This window comes from Loxodonta africana, chromosome 17 (genome assembly GCF_030014295.1).
Source record: "Loxodonta africana isolate mLoxAfr1 chromosome 17, mLoxAfr1.hap2, whole genome shotgun sequence".
NCBI classification, from domain to species: domain Eukaryota; kingdom Metazoa; phylum Chordata; class Mammalia; order Proboscidea; family Elephantidae; genus Loxodonta; species Loxodonta africana.
In genome coordinates, this window is record NC_087358.1 from 29,162,565 (window position 1) to 29,182,926 (window position 20,362).

At 38.6% G+C, this 20,362-nt stretch overlaps 1 protein-coding gene across 2 annotated transcripts in view; it reads right to left on the bottom strand.

The window, feature by feature from the left end:
• SCEL (sciellin) overlaps positions 1–20,362 on the bottom strand; it is a 210,237-nt gene that overhangs the window by 29,825 nt on the left and 160,050 nt on the right. For both annotated transcript variants that reach the window (XM_064270007.1, XM_064270008.1), the window contains exons 16-23: positions 19,200–19,259; positions 15,645–15,704; positions 14,384–14,443; positions 11,353–11,403; positions 9,831–9,893; positions 3,448–3,507; positions 3,243–3,302; positions 3,058–3,114 (exon numbers count right to left, since the gene is read on the bottom strand). In XM_064270007.1, coding sequence (XP_064126077.1) covers positions 3,058–3,114; positions 3,243–3,302; positions 3,448–3,507; positions 9,831–9,893; positions 11,353–11,403; positions 14,384–14,443; positions 15,645–15,704; positions 19,200–19,259 — 471 coding nt within the window. The remainder of the gene's footprint in view (positions 1–3,057; positions 3,115–3,242; positions 3,303–3,447; positions 3,508–9,830; positions 9,894–11,352; positions 11,404–14,383; positions 14,444–15,644; positions 15,705–19,199; positions 19,260–20,362) is intronic.

The window sequence follows — 20,362 nt, forward strand, 5'->3', positions numbered from 1 at the left end:
GTGGCGAATGGATTGGAAGGCAGAGGGCAAAACTGGCAGCAGATGGATCAACTCAGAGGCTACAACAATAATCTAGAGGCAATAGAAGCGGAGGTAACAAAGTGTCATGGACAAATTCTTGAGATAATTAGAATCATCAAGCGTGATTGATTGACTGTGGGCAACGAAGCAGTGGGAAGAGTCAAGGTCACCCCCAGCTTTCCATTTTGAACAGAAATCTGAGAAATATACAATAGGAAGAAGATAAGAAGAAACTCTCCTCTTTTTGGAATACTAAAAGCTAGGAGGCATGTGCCTTAGCAAATGCTATGTTGCCATCAAGTTGATTCTGACTCATAATGACCCTATACGACAGGGTGGAATTGCCCCACAGAGTTTCCTAGGCTGTAATCTTTATAGGAGAAGATAGCTGGGTCTTTTCTGCCACAGAGCTGCTGGTGGGTTCAAACTGCAGACCTTTCGGTTAGCAGCAGAGCTCTTAACTATTATGGCACTAGGGATCCTTACCTCAGAAATGGAAAGACCTTAAAAAGATGGAAGCAAATGTTACATATAATTAAGAATCTTTCTTTCTACTTCAGATGATGCCTTTGTTAACTTTAAAGGTATAACTATCACTGGATGCTTTAAAATCATTTGAAAGCAATAACTTAGAATTTTAACAATTAGTCTAGCAACAGCTTATAGGTCACAGATACTTGAATATCTCTCTTTTAAGGTGAGCTCATGACAATGTGAAATTATAACTACTAAAGGTCATGCAATTTCTCACTGAGTCAATGAAAATGCTGTGCACATCTGCATTGTTCAGGTTGATGTATTCCTAGAAGGAGCTCTGGGAGGCCGGCTTGCATTCTGATCGATGACTGGAGTATATCCAGCCCCTAACTGTGAATTAAATCTACAGCTGCTGGAAATGTCAGCAAAGTCACATACAAAGAACTCTGGTCCACTGCTGTTACCACTATTAAATAATCAGTGCTTGTATCACATCAAATTAAATGTCAAAGTGCCTTGTGGCTGTTATTCCTACTGGGAGGCACTTAAAATGCCCCCCTCTCTTTACCTACATTAAAACAAAGCCAGCAGCACAGAGGAGGCATTGTAGCTACAGGTGGCTGAACAAATTGAATGAAGCGATTTTCTCAAATAGCTCAGTCTTTCCTGTTTGCTCTGCTTGTTTTTTTAATTTGTATATGTATATATATATATATATATATATATATATATTTTTTTTTTCCATGATAATTCTTGAACAAACTGGCTGATTATCATTGAATCTGGTCTACTGCTAAAGAAGAGATGTCTGACTGTATAGCTTAGGTTAGATTTGTGGATCAAGCTGCCATCTTGAAATAACATGATAGTCAATATTATTTCTAAATTTCCTGTTTATACCACTCATAAAGGATTAGGAAGATTTCTTCTTTTTATAGATATTTCATTAGGAGTTGCTGAAATGGAAACTATCTTTAAAACAAAAAAATTAACCTCTTTTACTAACACAAAAGGCAAAACTCTTATAGGAAATTTATCGTTGCCAACATAGCATGTTTGCCAGAGGAAGGGAGGAACGAAGGGAAAGAGGCAGAGAGGGAGGGAGGGAGAGAATCAGCTGCTCTGACATTGGCTACGATAGCCATTGTTAGTTACAGTTATAATGTGGTTATTAAATCTAACCACTTCCAATGATTGGGAGCCTCGTAAAAGTGCCGCTGAGAAAAGCGAAAGTCCATCCCAACAAATACCACTGCAAAGAAATGTTTCTATTGAACAAAGGTATTTCCTCACTATTATGGGTGGCGGGCCCACACCAAAAGTCCACTGTTATTTCAGCTGTTAGACAATCTCTGTGTGACAAGTGCTATCTCTTCTCCCTGTCATTTGAACAATAATGCTCTAGAATGAATGGATCTGATTGCAATATTTTTACATGCATGTGAGAGGTTGGGGGAGGCGGCTATGCATAGGGTGTATGAAGGATGGAAAGGAGAGTCTGAGCTGATTTATTGACAGAGCTTTTGTTTTTCTTCTGGACAGTGACGTCAGAAGGACCTGGCTTTAAATCCAGGGTGTGTTTTCTTTCTTGAGAGGTTATTCAGTATCTTTGAGCTATAGCTTCCTCCTCAAAAAATAGGGTGTATGAATATATTTCTCATGGGGTGGTTGTGAGGATTGTGTACACAAATTGCCAGTAATACAATAGGCGCTCAATAAATGCTAGTCTCCAACTGCCTTTGTGCCTTCTTACTTCAAAGACTCCAACACCCCAGTGATAAAAACATACAAACAGAGAAAGCCAAATAAAGCACTAATGTAGAAAGTACACTAGGAGACATCAGAGCTAGGCCAATGAGTGCATTACCCTCTCTTCTTTCTCTTAGGAGCTCAGGGCACTTTTTCAAACACTAATTTTCTTTCTTTATAGTGGAAAGCAGAATATAGTGGGACTTTGATTCCTAGCAATACATTTATTATGATAAAATTCCAAGCCAGCAAAACTATTCGGATTCTAATATAATATATTCCTGAACATTTTATGTTAGGAGCACTTAGGTTAAAGATGTCACATAAAGAGGCAAATTATTTGATATTTGCCAAACACAAAATGAAAATTTAAGCTGAAAATCTGCTGTAATATTTTGTGAGCCCACACTAGCTATGGATCTGGGATTCTGAAGACCCTCAATATCTTCCCCAATGCTCTACAGGCATCTATGTAAACCACCAGTTTGGTTCAACTTTTTCAAAATATTTTTTTATTATCTAATTTTAGTCATTTTTCATTTCAGTACTGAAATTCTATTTCCTATAGACAACAAACACTAAGCTCTTTTAGTGCAAATAATAAGCTCAGAACTGATTCTAAAATAGCATCAGAATTGATTCCAGAAGCGTGCAACATGTTTTTTTTGTTGACAGGAGACATGTGGGTTATAAATGTGTCCTCATTTGAAACACTAAAGAAAATAAAAAGTCTTCTTTATTAAAAAAAAGAAACAAAATGTCTCATCTAGACTTGGGAACATGGCAAGATAGTCAGTCAAGGTCATTTACCGCTTAGCGTTTCTGAGAGCTGAAGGCTTCACTTCAATAAATTTCTCCAAGTCTTGGCTGTTTAAAAAACAAAACAAAAAAGTTCAGATTAGTGATAGAATTTTCTGATTTGTACTGCTTTATCAAAACAAAATAATAAATCCACTCCACCCAGGGGCAAGAAATGGCTGCTTTTATTTGATTACCTCTGATTGCTCCTGATTACTGCAGGGTTCACTTTGATGAGCTTATCTAGGTCATGGTTTCTTTAAGTAGCAAAATAAAAAGCCAGTAGATTAATTATAAAGGTCTTTTGCTGAGATCATTAAGGTTACATATCTGTTTTAAATAACAATAAAATAAAATACTCTTCCTGACCAAAGCACATGAAAATAGCATAGTTTCTATTACCTTTGGTTATTCCTTAGAGTTTCAGGATTCACTTCGATGAGTTTATCAAGATCTTGGTTCCTTTAAGTGAAAAAAATTAAAGCAGCTTGGGTTACAGAAGTAGCCCTGGTGGTGCAGTGGTTAAAACACTTGGTTGCTAACAAAAAGGTTCGCAGTTTAAATCTACCAGCCATTCCATTGGAGAAAGATATGGTGGTTTGCTTACATAAAGATTTATAGCCTTGGAATCCCTATGGGGCAGTTCTACTCTGTTTCCTATGGTCAATATGAGTCAGAATCGACTCCATGGCAATGGGTTTGGTTTGGTAAGTTAGTGATAATATGGGTTGAAGTCACTGGAAATGGGAAGGATTAACTATCTTATCATTTAGTATGAGGCATATTTGCTTTTCATAGAACAGCTTGAAATGAATTTTCTAACCAATTCATAGGAGGACAAATTACACTAGATCAAAAGAAAAATGGCTCTGACTTTTTGTACTTTATTACCAGAGCCTATCTACAAGGGCCCATCTACATGAGTCAGGCTCAGCTTGACTGCAACTGGACTGGACTGATCAATAAGGGCACACTGGTTAAGTGCTACACAGCAAACATCTGGTGAGTAACAATTTTTCTCTTAAATATTTTAGCTTTATGAAGATCCAAACTGATTCTAACATCCTTATCATTTTTAATCCACGTTCACCAGTGAAGGATATCGATTAAAATAAAATAAAAGCTCTAAAACTGGGATTATTCTTAACCTAAGGCTTGGTAAAGGAGTTCCAGCAATTCGTTAATATTAAGACTTTTTTTCCTCTGTAATTAAAAGGTCCCTGGGTGGCACAAGGAAACCTTGATGGCATAGTGGTTAAGTGCTACGGCTGCTAACCAAGAGGTTGGCAGTTCGAATACACCAGGTGCTCCTTGGAAACTCTATTGGGCCATTCTACTCTGTCGCATACGGTTGCTATGAGTCAGAATTGACTCAACAGCAGTGGGTTTGGGTTTGGTTGGGTGGCACAAAGGGTTTGCTGTTGGCTACTAGCTGAAAGCTTGGTGGTTTGAATCCATCCAGGGGTGCCAGAGAAGAACGACCTGGTGATCAGTTTCTGTAAAGTTTAAAGCCAATAAAACCCTGTGGAGCTCAGTTCTACTCTGTAAAACATGGGGTCCCCATGAGTTGGAACTGACTAAAAGGCAACAGATTTTATTATGACTAAAAAACTGAATTAAACTTGGTTGTTCATGGTCATAATCATTCCATACTCAAACTGTCCTATCATTCTTTTCTCAGCCTATCAGCAATTTTTCCTCCCATCGAGTTTGCTATTATCCATTTCTCAAGGCATGGCAAGAAATCACAGGACTGATAACACTCGCTATTACTATCATATTAGACAGCACTCCCTTCCCAGATGGTCCTTTCTCCTTAAATAAAAATAAAAAATATTTTATTTATCAAAAAAAAAAAAAAATACAACTCAACATCAAAAAGACAGACAACTCAATGAAAAAGAATGGGCAAAAAACTGGAATAGGTATTTCTCCAAAGAAGAAATACAAATTGTCAACAAGCGCATGAAAAGACCCTCCACATTGTTAGCGTTAGGGAAAGATACAAATCAAAACCACAATGACATACCACTTCACACCCACTAGGATGGTTATTGTTAAAAAAAAAAAAAAACGGAAAATAAGAGTTGGGGAGGATATGGAAATTGGAACCTTCGTCCATTGCTGGTGGAAACGTAAACGATGCAGCCACTGTGGAAAACAGTTTGGCAGTTCCTCAAAAAGTTAAATATAGAATTACCATATGTTCCAGCAATTCCATACCTGGGTACATACTCCAAGGACTTGAAAGCAGGGACTCAAACAGATCCTTGTACACCAATGCTCACTGCAGCATTATCCACAATAACCAAAGGGTGAAAACAACCTCAATGTCCATCAACAGGTGTATGGATAAACAAATTAAGGTATATTCATACAATAGGCTATTATTCAGTCGAGAAGAGAAATGAAGTTCTGATACATGCTACCACATGGATGAACCTCTAAAACATTATGCTCAGTGAAATAAGTCATATATGAGAGGACAAACATTGTATGAACCCAGTTATATGAAATATCTAGAATAGGCAAAGTTGTAGAGACAGAAGGTAGAACAGTGATTACCAGGGATGGGGGAGGGGCGCAGGGAGTTAGTTAATGCTTTCTGTTGGGGTTGATGAAAAAGTTTTGGAAATAAATAAGAGTGTTGGTTGCACAACATAGTGACTATAATTAATGCCACCAATGTATGCTTAACGATGATTAAAATGGCAAATTTTATGTTATGCACAGTTTGCAACACACATACACAAAACGGTTGATGCAAAGTTAGGAACTGAAGGGGAACCATTTATAGCACAATCATCAAAGGGGTCTGAGGACAGCTCTGAACTTACAGCCTACAGCCCTAAATCTGTCCACAGAATGTGCTTTCCAGACCCTGGCTGTGCTTAGTTTGATCACTTCATCAGAGACCTCAGAGCTGCTGTGATAGACAGAAAGGCCCTAACAGAACTTTCACTATTTTGAATTCTCTTCAATAATAATATTCTCAATTAAAGGTCATCAACTGCTATCTAGGAGTACAATTAAAGAAACGATTAACATCTGACAATTATCGAAAATGTAATTTTCTCTGTATTCAATTGCAAAATCCATTGTAAAGCTAAACTGTGCCAGGAAAATATCAATCTTGAAAATGAGATTAATTTCATATACTAGGAGAAAAAATACAAAGAATAAAACTTCATAGAGGAAATAGTGTATTCAAAGGCCACAACTTTTTTATTTTAAGATATAAAATTAATCACAATATTTCTAGTATAATTATATGTGATACTCATGTGCCAGCATAAGTAAGGGTAAATTGCACAGAAAACACAAAAAACAAATGTGGAAACTTCCCTTTTCACTGTTATGCTGAGCACAGAAAATTGGATTTATCCAGCAACTTAGCAGAATGGTATTCAAACCTCTGTTTTATGGACCCCAATATGAATTAAATTTTACTTCACTACCCAGTACTCTTTTATCGACAGATACATACAAGTACACACATATATACATGTAACAAAACAAATTTCATACCCTTATATTTTCTACCGTGTTCAATTCATTCTATTTAATCAGAAAAAAATTTTTTGATTGACCCTCACGGAGTTAATTATGAAACACTTTAATGGATTGTGACCAGCAGTTTGAAAAACACTAGCTTAGAAAACATATATATGTATGCTATGTGCTACCCAAACCAAAAACCAAACCCATTGCCATAAAGTCAATTCCAACCAATAGCAACCCTACAGGACAGGGTAGAACTGCTCCATAGAGTTCCCAAGGAGCACCTGGTAGATTTGAACTGCCAACCTTTTGGTTAGCAGCCATAGCACTTAACCACTATACAACCAGGGTTTCCATGTGCTACCACTATGCCTAAAAGAACACCACCATGTGTTAATGAAACAAGGATCTCAGTGACACTCCAGAATTGTCTTGCTTGATAGCCTGATGAAATTTGTTACCATGAACTGAAAACAAAAAATATATAGCCATTTTTTTCAGGGTCTGGATTCTGCAAATATATAAATCTTATATCTAAGTTCCATTCAGGGATTATGCAACATTTTTCACACTTCGATTTACGGCTTTTGTTTGTTTTGCTTTAAGGACCTAGAAAAGGATACATTATAGAATATTTAGGCATTATTACTTAAATGAAGTTTAAAAGCTGTGAAAGTATTTTGTAGTTATTTGCATATTTGTGCTGTTGTCAACTATGATGTAATCCTTCAGGTGACCCCATGAGAGCAGTTAAGGACACCCCTGGCTATCTTGGAAAGGGCTACTATCTCAGCTTCATAGCCTGCTATTTCAGAAACCAAAACCAAACCCAGTGTTGTCAAGTCGATTCCGACTCACAGCCACCCAACAGGACAGAGTAGAACTGAAGCAGACTGCCACATCTTTCTCCCGCAGAGCAGCTGATGGGCTCAAACCACCAACCTTTTCGTTAGCGGTTGAGAACTTTAATCACTGTGCCACCAGGGCTTCTCTTTTGCTATTTCAAGAGGTGCTTAATTACCTTTCCTTTATCTTATGGAGCCCTGGTGGCACAGTAGTTAAGAAGCTTGGCTGCTAACCAAAAGGTCAGCAGTTTGAATCCACCAGCCACTCCTTGGAAACCCTATGGGGCAGTTCTACCCTGTCCTAGAGGGTCAGACTATGAGTCCGAATTGACTGGTCAGCAACAGTTTGTTTTTGTTTTGTTTTTTAATGGAAGACTATGAGGCTTTTGGTCCCGGCCTCAGAATCCTCATCTGTAACACGAGGGAGTGAATCGGATTATCTCAAGGGCTGTGTTCATCTCTAACATCTCTACTCCTAAGAATCTGCGAATATGAATTACTGCTTGTCACATTTATTAAGTTAACTATTCAATGTCTTTTTTTTCTTTTTGAATGCAACTCACTGACAATACCTTTCTATATTCAGCAACCAGCACGAGTGTTACAAAACGTAATATATTAAACTGACAACCTATTATTGTCCTGGTCTAACATCTTTGTGCCCCTGTTACATAATTAGCTTTAATCTATGATAATCACCTGCTGTTAACAAGATTGAGTATGTCTACTGAATTCTCTCTTTGCTGTTCACGGCCTATAATTATAACTAATGTGCAACTAATGGTGCCTAATTGTAAGCTGTGAACCCAGTAGGTGCTCAGCAATTATTCACTGACTAAGAGATCACAGACTACTATCAGTTTTCCACTAATTTTCCCTGTGACCCTGGTCAAATCATTTAACCTTTCTGAGTCTTAATTTCTTCTTTTGTGAAATGTGTGGGTTCAGCCAGAAGAGTGTTTTCAAAATGTGTTCAAACTACTGGGCTGAGAGTTCTCTGAGGTTCCTTCCTTCTCTACAATTTTTTTAGTGTACCAACAAAACTTAAAAAGTGAAAGCATGAAAACATTCTTAAGATACATGTCATAGATTGAATTGTGTCCCCCCAAAATATCTGTCAACTTGGCTAGGTCATGATTCCCAGTATTGCATGATTGTCCACCATTTTGTCATCTGATATGATTTTCCTACATGTCGTAACTACTATCTCTATGATGTTGATGAGATGGGATTACCGGCAGTTATGTAAACTCAATCTACAAGATAAGTTTATGTTTTAAGTCAATCTCCTTTGAGATATAAAAGGGAGAAGCAAGCAGGGAGAGTGGGGGCCCTCATACCACCAAGAAAGCAGCACCAGGAGCAAAGCATGTCCTTTGAACCTGGGGTCCCTGTGCCTGAAAATCCCCTCCACCAGTGGAAGATGACAAGGACCTTCCTCCAGAGCCCACAGAGAGAGAAGGACTTTCCCTGGAGCTGATGCCCAGAATTTGGATTTGTAGCCTGCTAGGCTGTGAGAGAATAAACTTCTGTTTGTTAAAGCCATCTACTTGTGGTACTTCTGTTATAGCAGCACTAGATGACTAAGACAATACATAACACAGTAATGGGCAATGATATAAAAATCTTCATATAGCCAGCGACAGAAAATGAATTTTTATTATCTGACAGGTACTACTTAAAGAATTACCAAATGGCCAGTCCATCATCTTGCTGGGAGAAGTAAACAATCTAAGGAAATGAACCTCTTTCCATTTCCACTGACAACCAGAAAACACACGCTTCCACAATGAGGTGAAAGATGTTGCTCATGAGTCTAATGAAGTGGATGGATCTTTTTTATTTTTCATTAATTCTCATTAATAAATTTTCATCAACTCCAAAGACAAAAAAATTAATATTAATACTACAAAATCAAAACAAAACATAAATAACACAAGGACTAGCCCTGTCCCTACCCCTATGTCTCTAAACACTCGCATTATCTGCTTTACTTGATACTGAGTGAAGCTGGACTTCTTTCAACTGCCTTTTCTTCTTGCTATTAACCAAACTAAAAAGAACCCAACCTATTGCCATCGAGTTGATTCCAGCTCATGAGGAGGTAACCCCAGGTGTCACAGAGCAGAACTGAGCTGCATAGGGTTTTCTTGATTGTAATCTTTACAGAAGCCCATCACCAGGCCTTTTTCCCATGGTGCCACTGGGTGCATTCGACCCACCAACCTTCCTGTTAGTAGTTGAGTACAAAACATTTGCACCACCCAGGGACCCTATTGCTATTGATAAATAGATATCAAAGTTTCTAGGGACATATAAAATTGAATGATTTTTCAAGACATTCAATTTACTGATAGAATGATTATAAGTTACTTATAGTCACACTGTGATTAGTTAAGGAGAAACAAAACAAAGAAACAAATAACATTCTTCTCTTACCCAGTGATATTTCTGACAGCTTTGGGGCTTACATTAATAAGTTCATCAAGGCCTTGTTCACTGCTAAAATAAAATAAAATAAAATAAAATAAAATAAAATAAAATAAAATAAAATAAAATAAAATAAAATAAAATAAAATAAAATAAAATAAAATAAAATAAAATAAAATGTCAAATTTTGTTGGAAATCAGAAAATGTCATGACTGGCTTTTTTTTGGCGGGGGGGGACAGTTATGAATCATCAGTGAGATCCTAGAGTAAAAAGTAATGTTCGCTAACTTCCGATTTTATATACATTAGTTACCCTTTTTAATCTATGTAACAACCCAGTGAGGTAGATATTATCATGCCCCCTTTATGAATCAATTCTCTTTTTGGTGTTCACAGCTTATTATTGTACCTAATGTGTAACTAACGATACCTCACTGTAACCTGTGAATCCAGTAGGTCCTCAGCAATTATTCACTGCATAAGAGATCACAGCTCTACTCTGTCCTTATAGGGTTGCTATGAGTCTAAATTGACTGGACAACAGTGGCTTTTTGTTTTTGTTTTTTGTATCAGTCTTTCACTAATTTTCAGAGAGGTTAAGACACTCTCTGGGGCCACACACCTGAAAAGTGGCTAAGAGTGAACCAAGATTGAAACCAAGACAACCAAACCCAAGTTCCGCTCTCTCTCTTACTCAGAACGCCCTGGCTGTCTCCCAGATTCACGATAATTCCTTACATCTGCACAATGCTTTTCACCAACATTTGCTTCATGATAATTCTATGAGGGGTAGCGTACAACTATCTTGGAGTTTCTCTGACATGCTTTTCTCAATGTTGATTCAGTGTATGATGGGTCTTAACATGTCAAGAAGACAGAGTAAATTCAATGTCATGCAAAAATACTGTAATCAGGTATAAGAAGGATACCTGCCACCAATTTTTTTCAGGAGTAGTTAAAATTGATCCTTGGTTTTGTGAGAGTAGAAAGCCATTATCAAAAAAACCTGTTGCCATCAAGTCAATTCTGACTCATAGCAACCCTATAGGACAGAGTAGAACTGCTCCATAGGATTTCCAATGACCGGCTGGTGGATTCAAACTGCCAACCTTTTGGTTAGTAGCTGAACACTTAACCACTGTACCACCAGGGCCCCAGAAAGCCAATATCCTCTTGTTATTCATTTTATGAATTTTTAATTTACTAACATTAAATTTAGCAATCTACTTATAATCTACTTACGGTATCATTGTGTTGAAATGAAATCTCTCAAGCAGTAATTATATAGAATTAACTTCAATGTTATCATTAAACAATATTGGAATGAAATAAATAAAAATTTTAATAAAAGGAAATCTACCCAGTATTATTATGCATCAACAAATTAGCTTGTTCTCTCTTTTTCTTTCTTACTTTTTTTTTTTTTTAATGTCTTCTTTCAAAATTACCTTTGCCAAAGAATTAGTCTTATTTTCTTTTGGCACAAATTGGAGAGTTGCTTAGGATCATTAATAATCTTAATAATCTCACCTTTTGTTTGCTAAGGGGTTTACTTTGATAAGATTGTCCAGGTCTTGGCTCCTAAAAAATATTTGTAAGTTTCAATAGCTGATAAAGTCAACTAAAATAAAAAATACATATATATCGTTTAACATTAATATTGAATTACTTGACCATTGCTAATGTAAGTCTCCATTACTAGAATCCCTGTTTAAGCAGATGGCTACTATCGATCAATTTCTTCTACAACTATGTAGATATGAAAGAATTTAATTTTTATTTTTGTTTTTTTCACTTCAACCTTAAGGCAGAATTACTCTTTAACTCCCTTATATGTATTATATCTGTGTGGTAGAATAAGCGTTTAGAATTTTTTTGGATATTACAATGCAGAAGAGAAAAAGATAAAATTATTCATCATTTCTATGTGTTCCTTGCCTCCCCCCAAGAAACTAAATAGATAATAATGAATGCTTTACAATCATGATTTCATCTAATTTTTTCCAGTAATTCATGAAGAAGCTCTTACATTCAAACACTTTACAGACGAAGAAAGAGAGTCTTAAAAGAGGTTAAGTGACTTGTCCAAGTGTCCTTTAAACTCAAAAAACTCATTACCAAGTGGAAAAGATGAACACACAATTGAATGTAATACATGTGCAAACTACAGCAGAGGTTCAAACACAGCCCAGGAAAGGCCTTGTAATTAAGCCTTCTTCACCTTGAGAAACTAGGCTATTTTGGAAGGAGACCAAGGAATACCTATCTTTCTCTGAGTTTTCATCTATAATGAATGCAATACATTCATATTACATTTGTTATACACATAATATGACCTCTGAATTCAGTATCTGACTCATACCATAACAATAAATTTGCATTCTCATTTGGTGAACAAAATCTAAGGCTAACTTTGCACTACATGTTAAGATAAAAGAATGATGAAATCCTCCATCTAACCATAAAGTGAATGAAACAATATATGCAAAAATGGGGTGGGGAAAATGTCAGGCTGCATTTTGGAATCTGCCTCAATTAATTTTAGAGTTGATCCTTCTCTCCCACCTACATGAAATACTACCTAATACAGAGAGGGATCAACAAAACTACGGCCCTCAAGCAAAATCCAGCCTGCCACCTGTTCTATAAATAGTTTTACTGGATCATAGCAATGCCCATTAATTTATAACATATTACCTGTGGTTCAGTGAATTGCTTTTATATGGCCTTTCTAACCATGGCCTTGTACCTCCCACAAAATGATTGGCTAGGACTATACACATAAGGTATGTAAAACTCTTGAAGGGATTGGACAGTGACTATGCAAATAAGGTATCTGTGGCTTATCAAAGAGATTGGTCAGCTTTGCCATCTTAATAGGCTTTAAAGAGCCAATACCACAGAGGCTGGAGGGACCTCATTACCAACAAGAAGAAGAGTCTGGAGCAGAGCGCATCCTTTGGACAAAGGACCTGGGGTCATGCGCTGAGAACCTCCTAGACCCAGACTAAAAATCAAATGCTGAAGGCTGTGAGAGACAGCAGTGGTGAGCCTTCCCAGCCCACAAAGCGAGAGCTAAGCACCTTCAGGCAGGAGGCTTGCTGTTGGAGCCAAAAGAGCTGTAACACTTGTGCAGAGCAAGAGAGGCCTCAGTGTGCCTTGTCCAGGGGTTGCACACCTCCCCCACCCTGGGCACTGGGGGCCCGAGTATCCTGCAGGGCATGAGAGCCCCAAAGGCCTGGGTAGTGTACCAGGAGCCAGCAACAGAGGCTCAGAAGGGCCCAGAGGCAGAGGCTCCGCAGGGGTCTTCCAGCCAGCAGCAAGACCCAGTGAGGCCCAGCAGCAGAGCAGAAACCATGGGAACTATCCAGGCCCCCCTTCCCAGCCTCCCACAGCAGCATGGTGGTAGCCGGAGACAGGGGTGATGTTAACATAGCATCTGACTTTAACCAAGGCACACCTGCGACGTAAGAATGGACATGGGTAATTTGGAGAAGGGTAAACTGCTCTCCTTTGGGAATCTGTTGTTATTGTTTAATGTTGGCTTTCTATAAATAATAATGATGGCTTTCACTTTGCCAACACTGTGTTTAAGTGTCTCGTGCATCCAGCTCGATCACAGATGAGTGTAGCACCCACAGAGTGGTTGATAACAGTGGGTGTACCTGTCTCATTCCTAGCAGTCTAATTGCTGCCTGCAAGTTTGAGGCACAGCTTGTCTGCATGTACGACATAGACAGAAGACATATACATACATACTTACGGCTGCTTTTGCACTATACAGAGATGAGTAGTTGAAACAAGGTTTTTTGGCACCCAAAGCCGGAAATACATACTATCCAGCCTATTAAGAAAAATTTCCCAATCCCGATCTAGTCTAATACACTCTGTATGGTAGCTACACACTGTAAAAGAGAGAGCATTTACATACGCAAAATAAGGTAGGAGATATGTCAGAAAGAAGATATTTACCTCGGTATTTTTTTATACCAAACTCAGGTTCAAACCAGTATACCAATTTATGTTTGTAGCTTTATGTTTTTGTTGTGTCTGTTTGTTTACTTAACACAATACACCTTAGAGAAAATTCTCTCTGTATTAAAGATAAATGTCATACTTTGTGCTCGCTATTATTTCAATGAACTAAGTGTAATTTTTAAGAATGACTCCTGAATATTGGGAATAGTTTGGGTGGGACAGAATAAATGATGGAGGGAGAAAGAGCTTTTCTTCATGTGAAGAGTTTTCCTTGGGGTGCTCAGCTGTAGGAAATTATTTTAGGGTATTATTTCCTCCCATTGTAGTCCCTACTCATGTTAAGGAAATACGAAGTGTGAAACTGGGGCTGCACATCATTCCTGTATCTTATGGAATTCTTTCCCCTCTGCTAAAGGCCACAACCAGGGAGCCTGGAGCAGGGATTTGAACACCTGGTTTCTGATGCAGAGCTGTTGATTTGTGTTTCCATCACTGGTTACTTCTATGGTGGGTCAATATAGCTCATCTTATTTTTAAAGTTGAATAGAAAAATGGGGAGAGAGAAATGTTTCATAAACCTCACCCTTGGTTAGTCCTGTTTGCTTCAGGAACACCTTTGATGAAATTGTCAAGACTTTGGCCCCTTCAAAACATGAAAGAAATGATCAAGTCAATGGTAGAGTTATACCAAGTGGTTGTAAATATTAAAACGGAGAAACAATTTTCATTATAAAATACTTCATTAAAAAATATTCATTAAAACAGATAATCTTAGAGGTTGAAGGTTTTTTTTGATGGTGACCACACAAAAGGTCAGCAGTTTGAATCTACCAGTTGCTCCTTCAAAACTCTATGGGGCAGTTCTACTCTGTTCTATAGGGTTGCTATGAGTTGGAATCGACACGACAGCAACAGGTTTTTTGGTTTGGTTATAACTGTACAAAAATTGTGCATACTAGCTAATGCTTTTAGAAAATTTAAGATGTGCCAGGCACTGGTCTAAGTGATTTATATAATTTATCTAATTTCATCCTCACAACAATCCTATTACCTAGGAAAGATTATTATCAAAGAAAGAGCCCTGGTGGTGCAGTGGTTAAGTGCTCAGCTACTATCCAAAAGGCCAGCAGTTCAAATCCCCAGCTGCTACACCAGAGAAAGATGTGGCAGTCTGCTTCCATAAAGACTACAGCCTTGGAAACCCTGTGCAGCAGTTCTATTCTGTTCTACAGGGTTATTATGAGTTGGAATCAACTTGACGGCTATGAGTTTGGTTTGGTTTTATTATTATCACAATTTCACAGAGGTAAAAACTGAGACACAGCAAGATTAAATAACTTTCCCTCTTGGCTAGTACTAGGTAAAGCTAGAATTTAAATCTACCATCTTATTGGAACTTAGTAAGTGAACTAGTGTTGGGAGTGACTAGAGTGTCTTGTCCAATGACCTCACTTTAAAGATGAGAAAACTGAAGTCCAAACAGGAAATGACTAGACTGACGTCACCCAGGAAGAGGCAGAACCAGGCAGAAGCAGGCCTAAAACCCACATCTATGGGCTCTGGTCTAGTTCTCTTTCCCCTATACTTGTCAAAAAACAAACAAATAAAAAGGCAAAAATGCCCTGTCCATCCTGGCAAAACAACTATGGACCTAGTTAATCAAAGGGCACCTCTATTATATCAGAAATTAATTGACCTAAATCTTCATCATTTTCAGGTATGCTGTTGTCAAAGTTACATGAATTTTCTTGAACAATCCCTAAGCTTAACATCATGAACTGAAATGGTGATTCGATTATACTTTTAAACACCGAAATGAAAAAGGAGAGCTTATTAAATCTTACCCTTGGATACTTTTTCCTGTTCTTGGGTTCACTTTGATTAGACTATCAAGGTCTTTGGAGCTTTAAACAAAAAAAGCAAACAAAAACACGTGAGTAAAATGTAGTTAAATCATTGACTGTTTTAAGATATATATGTGCTCAAGATGAATTTTACTACTAAGTTTTGAAAGAAATAAATACTGGTCTAGCTGCTATAACGGAAATACCACAGATGGGTGGCTTTAACAAACAGAAATTAATTTTCTCAGTTTAGGAGGCTAGAAGTCCGAATTCAGGGTGCTAGCTCTAGGGGTAGGTTTTCTCTCTCTGTTGGCTCTGGAGAGAGATCCTTGTCTCTTTTGAGCTTCTGCTCCTGGGTAATCTTCATGTGGCTTGGCATCTCTCTTCCCCCATCTCTGCTTGTCTGATCTTTTCATATCTAGTAAGAGATTAACTCAAGAGATGTCCTATACTACTTCTGTCTCATTAACATAACAAAGATAACCCATTCCCAAGTGGGATCATAACTGCAAGCAGAGAGGTTAGGATTATAACACATATTTTGTGGGACACAATTCAACCCATAACATTCTACCCCTTGGCCCCCCAAAACTCATGCCCTTGCCACCTGTAAAACACATTCACCCCATCACATCATCCCAAGCCTTAAATCAACTCCAAGTCCCAAACCTCATCTTCTGAATCATCAAATCAAATATTTGTGAGATTTCAAGCATATTCTATCCTGGGGCAAAATTCCTCTTCATTTGTGAACCTGGGAAATCTAGACCACAAGTTACCTGCTTCCAAGGTACAATGGTGAAACAGGCACAAGACATTTCCATTGCAAATGTGAGAAATTGTAAGGAAAGAAGGGAAAACAAGCAACTCCAAAACCCGGCAGAACAATTTACATTAGCTCTCAAGGCTTGAAAATAATCCTCTGTTCTCTGAGACCATAGGAGCAATGGCCCTGCCCTCCAGACTCTGGGTGTCAGCCATGCCCTCTGGATCCTGGGCGGAGGCTCCTCGGCCCTGGGCTTCAGTTCCTCCTACCAGGCCCACTGGGATGGCAATTCTGCTCCCTTGGCTTTGGGTGGCCCCATTCTCCTAGTCCATTTGAGTAGCAATCCCACCGCCTTGGCCCTGGCAGGCCCTGAACATTCCTCTGCCCCTTGGGCATGGCAGCCCTGCCACCTCGGCTTTGGGCAGCAGCCCCATCCCCTGGCACTCATGAATGGCTGCCCCATACTCCGGAACCAAGCTGATGAAAATCTGTCTCTTTTAAAACTAGGAGGCTGTAACTCTACACTTTGAAACTGATGCAGCCCTTGCTTCTTGTGCTCCTTCCAATATTTCTGCTGATCTCTGAGCTGTTCCAGGAATGGTCCTCTTCTTTTCTTGAAGGACAACAGATGTCACTCCTTTGGCCTGCTTCCTGTCTGTAGAATTCCAAGAGGCAGACAGCGTTCTTTCCTTTCATCTTTCCTTTGTCCCCTTCAGTCTAAACTGACGGGTTTTCTGCTGTGTTAGTTGGTTAGATCCATCAGTCAACAGGCTTAATTTAACAAAAGATGGTGTAGCCATATCCTTGGCGAAAATCCTAGGACAAGTGTCCTTATTTTGCACAATGGAATTTTCCAAATCTTTACATTTTATTTTCATTTTGCACAGTTTGTTTTTGAGTCCATCTCCTTTCTCTTGCATTTTACTATTAGCACCAAGGAGAAACCATGAGGCCCCTTTAAGATCTTGCTTAGACATCTCCTCAGCTAAATATCCAAGTTCTTCACTTACAAGTTATATCTTCCACCAAACACTTAAATATAATTTAGAAAGTTCTTTGCCACTGCATAAAAAGAACCATCCTTCTTCTATTGCCAATCACATGTTCACCATTGTCTTTTAAAGTGCTCACCAGAGGTACATTTAACATCCACATCTCTAGCAGCATTGTGTTGCTAGCCTCATATGTATTCTCTAAAATGATAGAGACTTTCTCTATAGCTCTCCTCACTTCCTTATGAGCCCTCACCAGAATATGGGCAGATAATTAGGAAGCAGGGGACGTTGAGCCCCTAAATTCCATTGAATCACTCCTACCAACAGAACCAGCCCCCTTACTCTCATCTAAAGAGATTACTTCATTCTGTCTGCTAAGCCATCCTCCACAAGAAAACCATTATCCCTTCTACCCTCATCTGAAGAAATGAACCTGACAAAAATTAAAGCAGTGTGACATTTCTAGGGGTCCAGTGGTGTGTGACACATCAAGATATTTCTTCTAAAGTGAAGAATAAGTTGTTGCCTCTGGCCTCTCCTACAACTAAAAAAAAAAAAAAAAACAACTAAAAAAGGAGGCAAAACACCTGGTGGGCCTCTTTGAATTTTGGAGGCAACATATCACCCAACTGGGTGTGCTATTCCAGCCTGTTTATCAAAGGACTCGAAAAGCTACTAGTTTTTTTGTGGGGTCCAGAACAAGAGAAAGCTCTGCAACAGGTTCAGGCTGCTACGCAAGCCGTTCTGCATCTTGGGCCGTATGATCCAGCTGATTCAATGGTGCTTGACATGTCAGTGGCAGATAGAAACTGTTCGGAGTCTTTGCCAGGCTCCTTTTGGTAAATCACAACACAGAGCCTTAGAGTTTTGGAGCAAAGCCCTGTCATCCTCTTCAGGTAACTTCTCTTCTTTTGAGAAATAGTTTTTGGCTTATTACTGGGCCTTAGTCGAGATTGAACACTTAACCATGGGCTACCAAGTCACCGTGCAGCCTGAGCTGCCCATCATGAACTAGGTATTGTCTGACCCACAGAGTCATAAAGTCAAATGTGCACAGCAGCAGTCCATCATTAAATAGAAGTGGTATTTATGAGATTGGCTCGAGCTGGACCTGAAGGTACAGGAAGCTACATGAGTAAGTGGCCCAAATGTCCATGGTCTCCACTCCTCTCACATCACCTTCCATCTCCCAGCCTGTACCTACGGCTTCATGGGGAGTTCCTTATGATCAGTTGACTAAAGAAGAGAAAACTGGTGCCTAGTTTACAGATGGTTCTGTGTGACATGTAAACACCGCTTCAAAGTGGACAGCATCAGCACTGCAGCCCTTTACTGGGACCTCCCTGAAGGACAGTGGTGAAGGGAAAACCTCCCAACGGGCAGAACTACAAGCAGTGCACCTGGTTGTCTACTTTGATTAGAAGGGAAAATGGCCAGATGTGCAATTGTATACCAATTCGTGGGCTGTGGACAATGGTTTGACTGAGTGGTCAGGAACTTGGAAGGAACATGATTGGAAAATTGATGACAAGGGCCTATGGAGAAGAGGTGTGTGGACATACCTCTCTGAATGGGTGAGAGAAGTGAAAATATTTGTGTCTCATGTGAATGCTCACCAAAGAGTAACCTTGGCAGAGGAGGATTTTAAAAATTGAGTGCATATGATGACGCATTCTGTGGAAACCAGTCATCCTCTTTCCCTAGCCACTCTTGTCATTGCTTAATGGGCTCATGAGCAAAGTTTCCATAGTGGCAGGGATGGGGAAAGAAGGAAAAGTAAGACATAATTCTCACCCTTGGTTTCTTCTGTTTACATCAGGGGTCACATTGATGAGATTATCAAGGCTCTGTCCCCTTAAAAACAGAGAAGATGAAGTGGATGGTAGATTAACACTAAGAGGAAGAAGTATTCATTAAAACTCAGAAATAGGGTAAACACTCATTGAAATCATGTCAAAGAGTAGAAGATTGTTAAAGATGACCATGCAGAAAAATGTAGGGATTTATACATCTCTGAAATTCATGGAGACTCAGTGACATAATTGTTTACTCTTAGAGCCATTAGGCTCCTTGCAAATACTACACTAGGACTCTGCCTTTACTTTGATTCATTTAATCCTCTGCCCTTAGCCTTTACCAGGTACACAAAGCATTTTTGAAATAGTCTATATACATGTCTTATGCCCGGCTCCAGAAGGAACACCCTCTTCTGACCTACCTCCAATGTGTTGTGGGATATTAAATTCAACTTTGAAGACTTTGTGTTTCGTAAAATTGACATTCATTAACAAGTTTTTATCACAAAACAAGAGTAAAATAAATACACCAATGTGATAAAAATCCATGATAAGCAACCTAGCATCTGCTTCTGGGACTTATGTGTTAAAACTATAAATTTTGACTAGGCGTGCTAGCAACAAACATGAGGAAGATTACAAACAATAGAGTTCTAAAGTGTTTTGAAATGTAAGCTATATTTACTATAACACAAAATTCCACACAGTCAACGAAAACACATCAGTATTTTGTTACCCTTCTGCTTCTGATCTTAATGGAATTCTGCTTTTCTTTTTGCATCTACATGTGTTTTCCACATGTATACAAAAAAAACACAAAGCATGTATAAAAAAAAATGTATGGCACCAGCAAATTCTCCTTTGACCTACAGAAGACACCACATGGAGAAAAGAACACCCACAGGAAGGTGCTTTTACAACCACTTTCTCCATACCTTGTGGCCCTACTAACATCTCATTTCAAAGTTGCTGAGCTTGCATCTATACAACATCAAAGATCCAGATATATTCAAGGAAACGGATGTTGACTGAAGCTTTTGTTTTTTTAATTTTATTGTGTTTTATGTCAAATTGATTGAAGTTTTTTACTTGTACCCAGATGTCTGAGGATATATATATCCAGGCAAAAAAAAAAAAAAAAAACCATTGCCATTGAGCCCA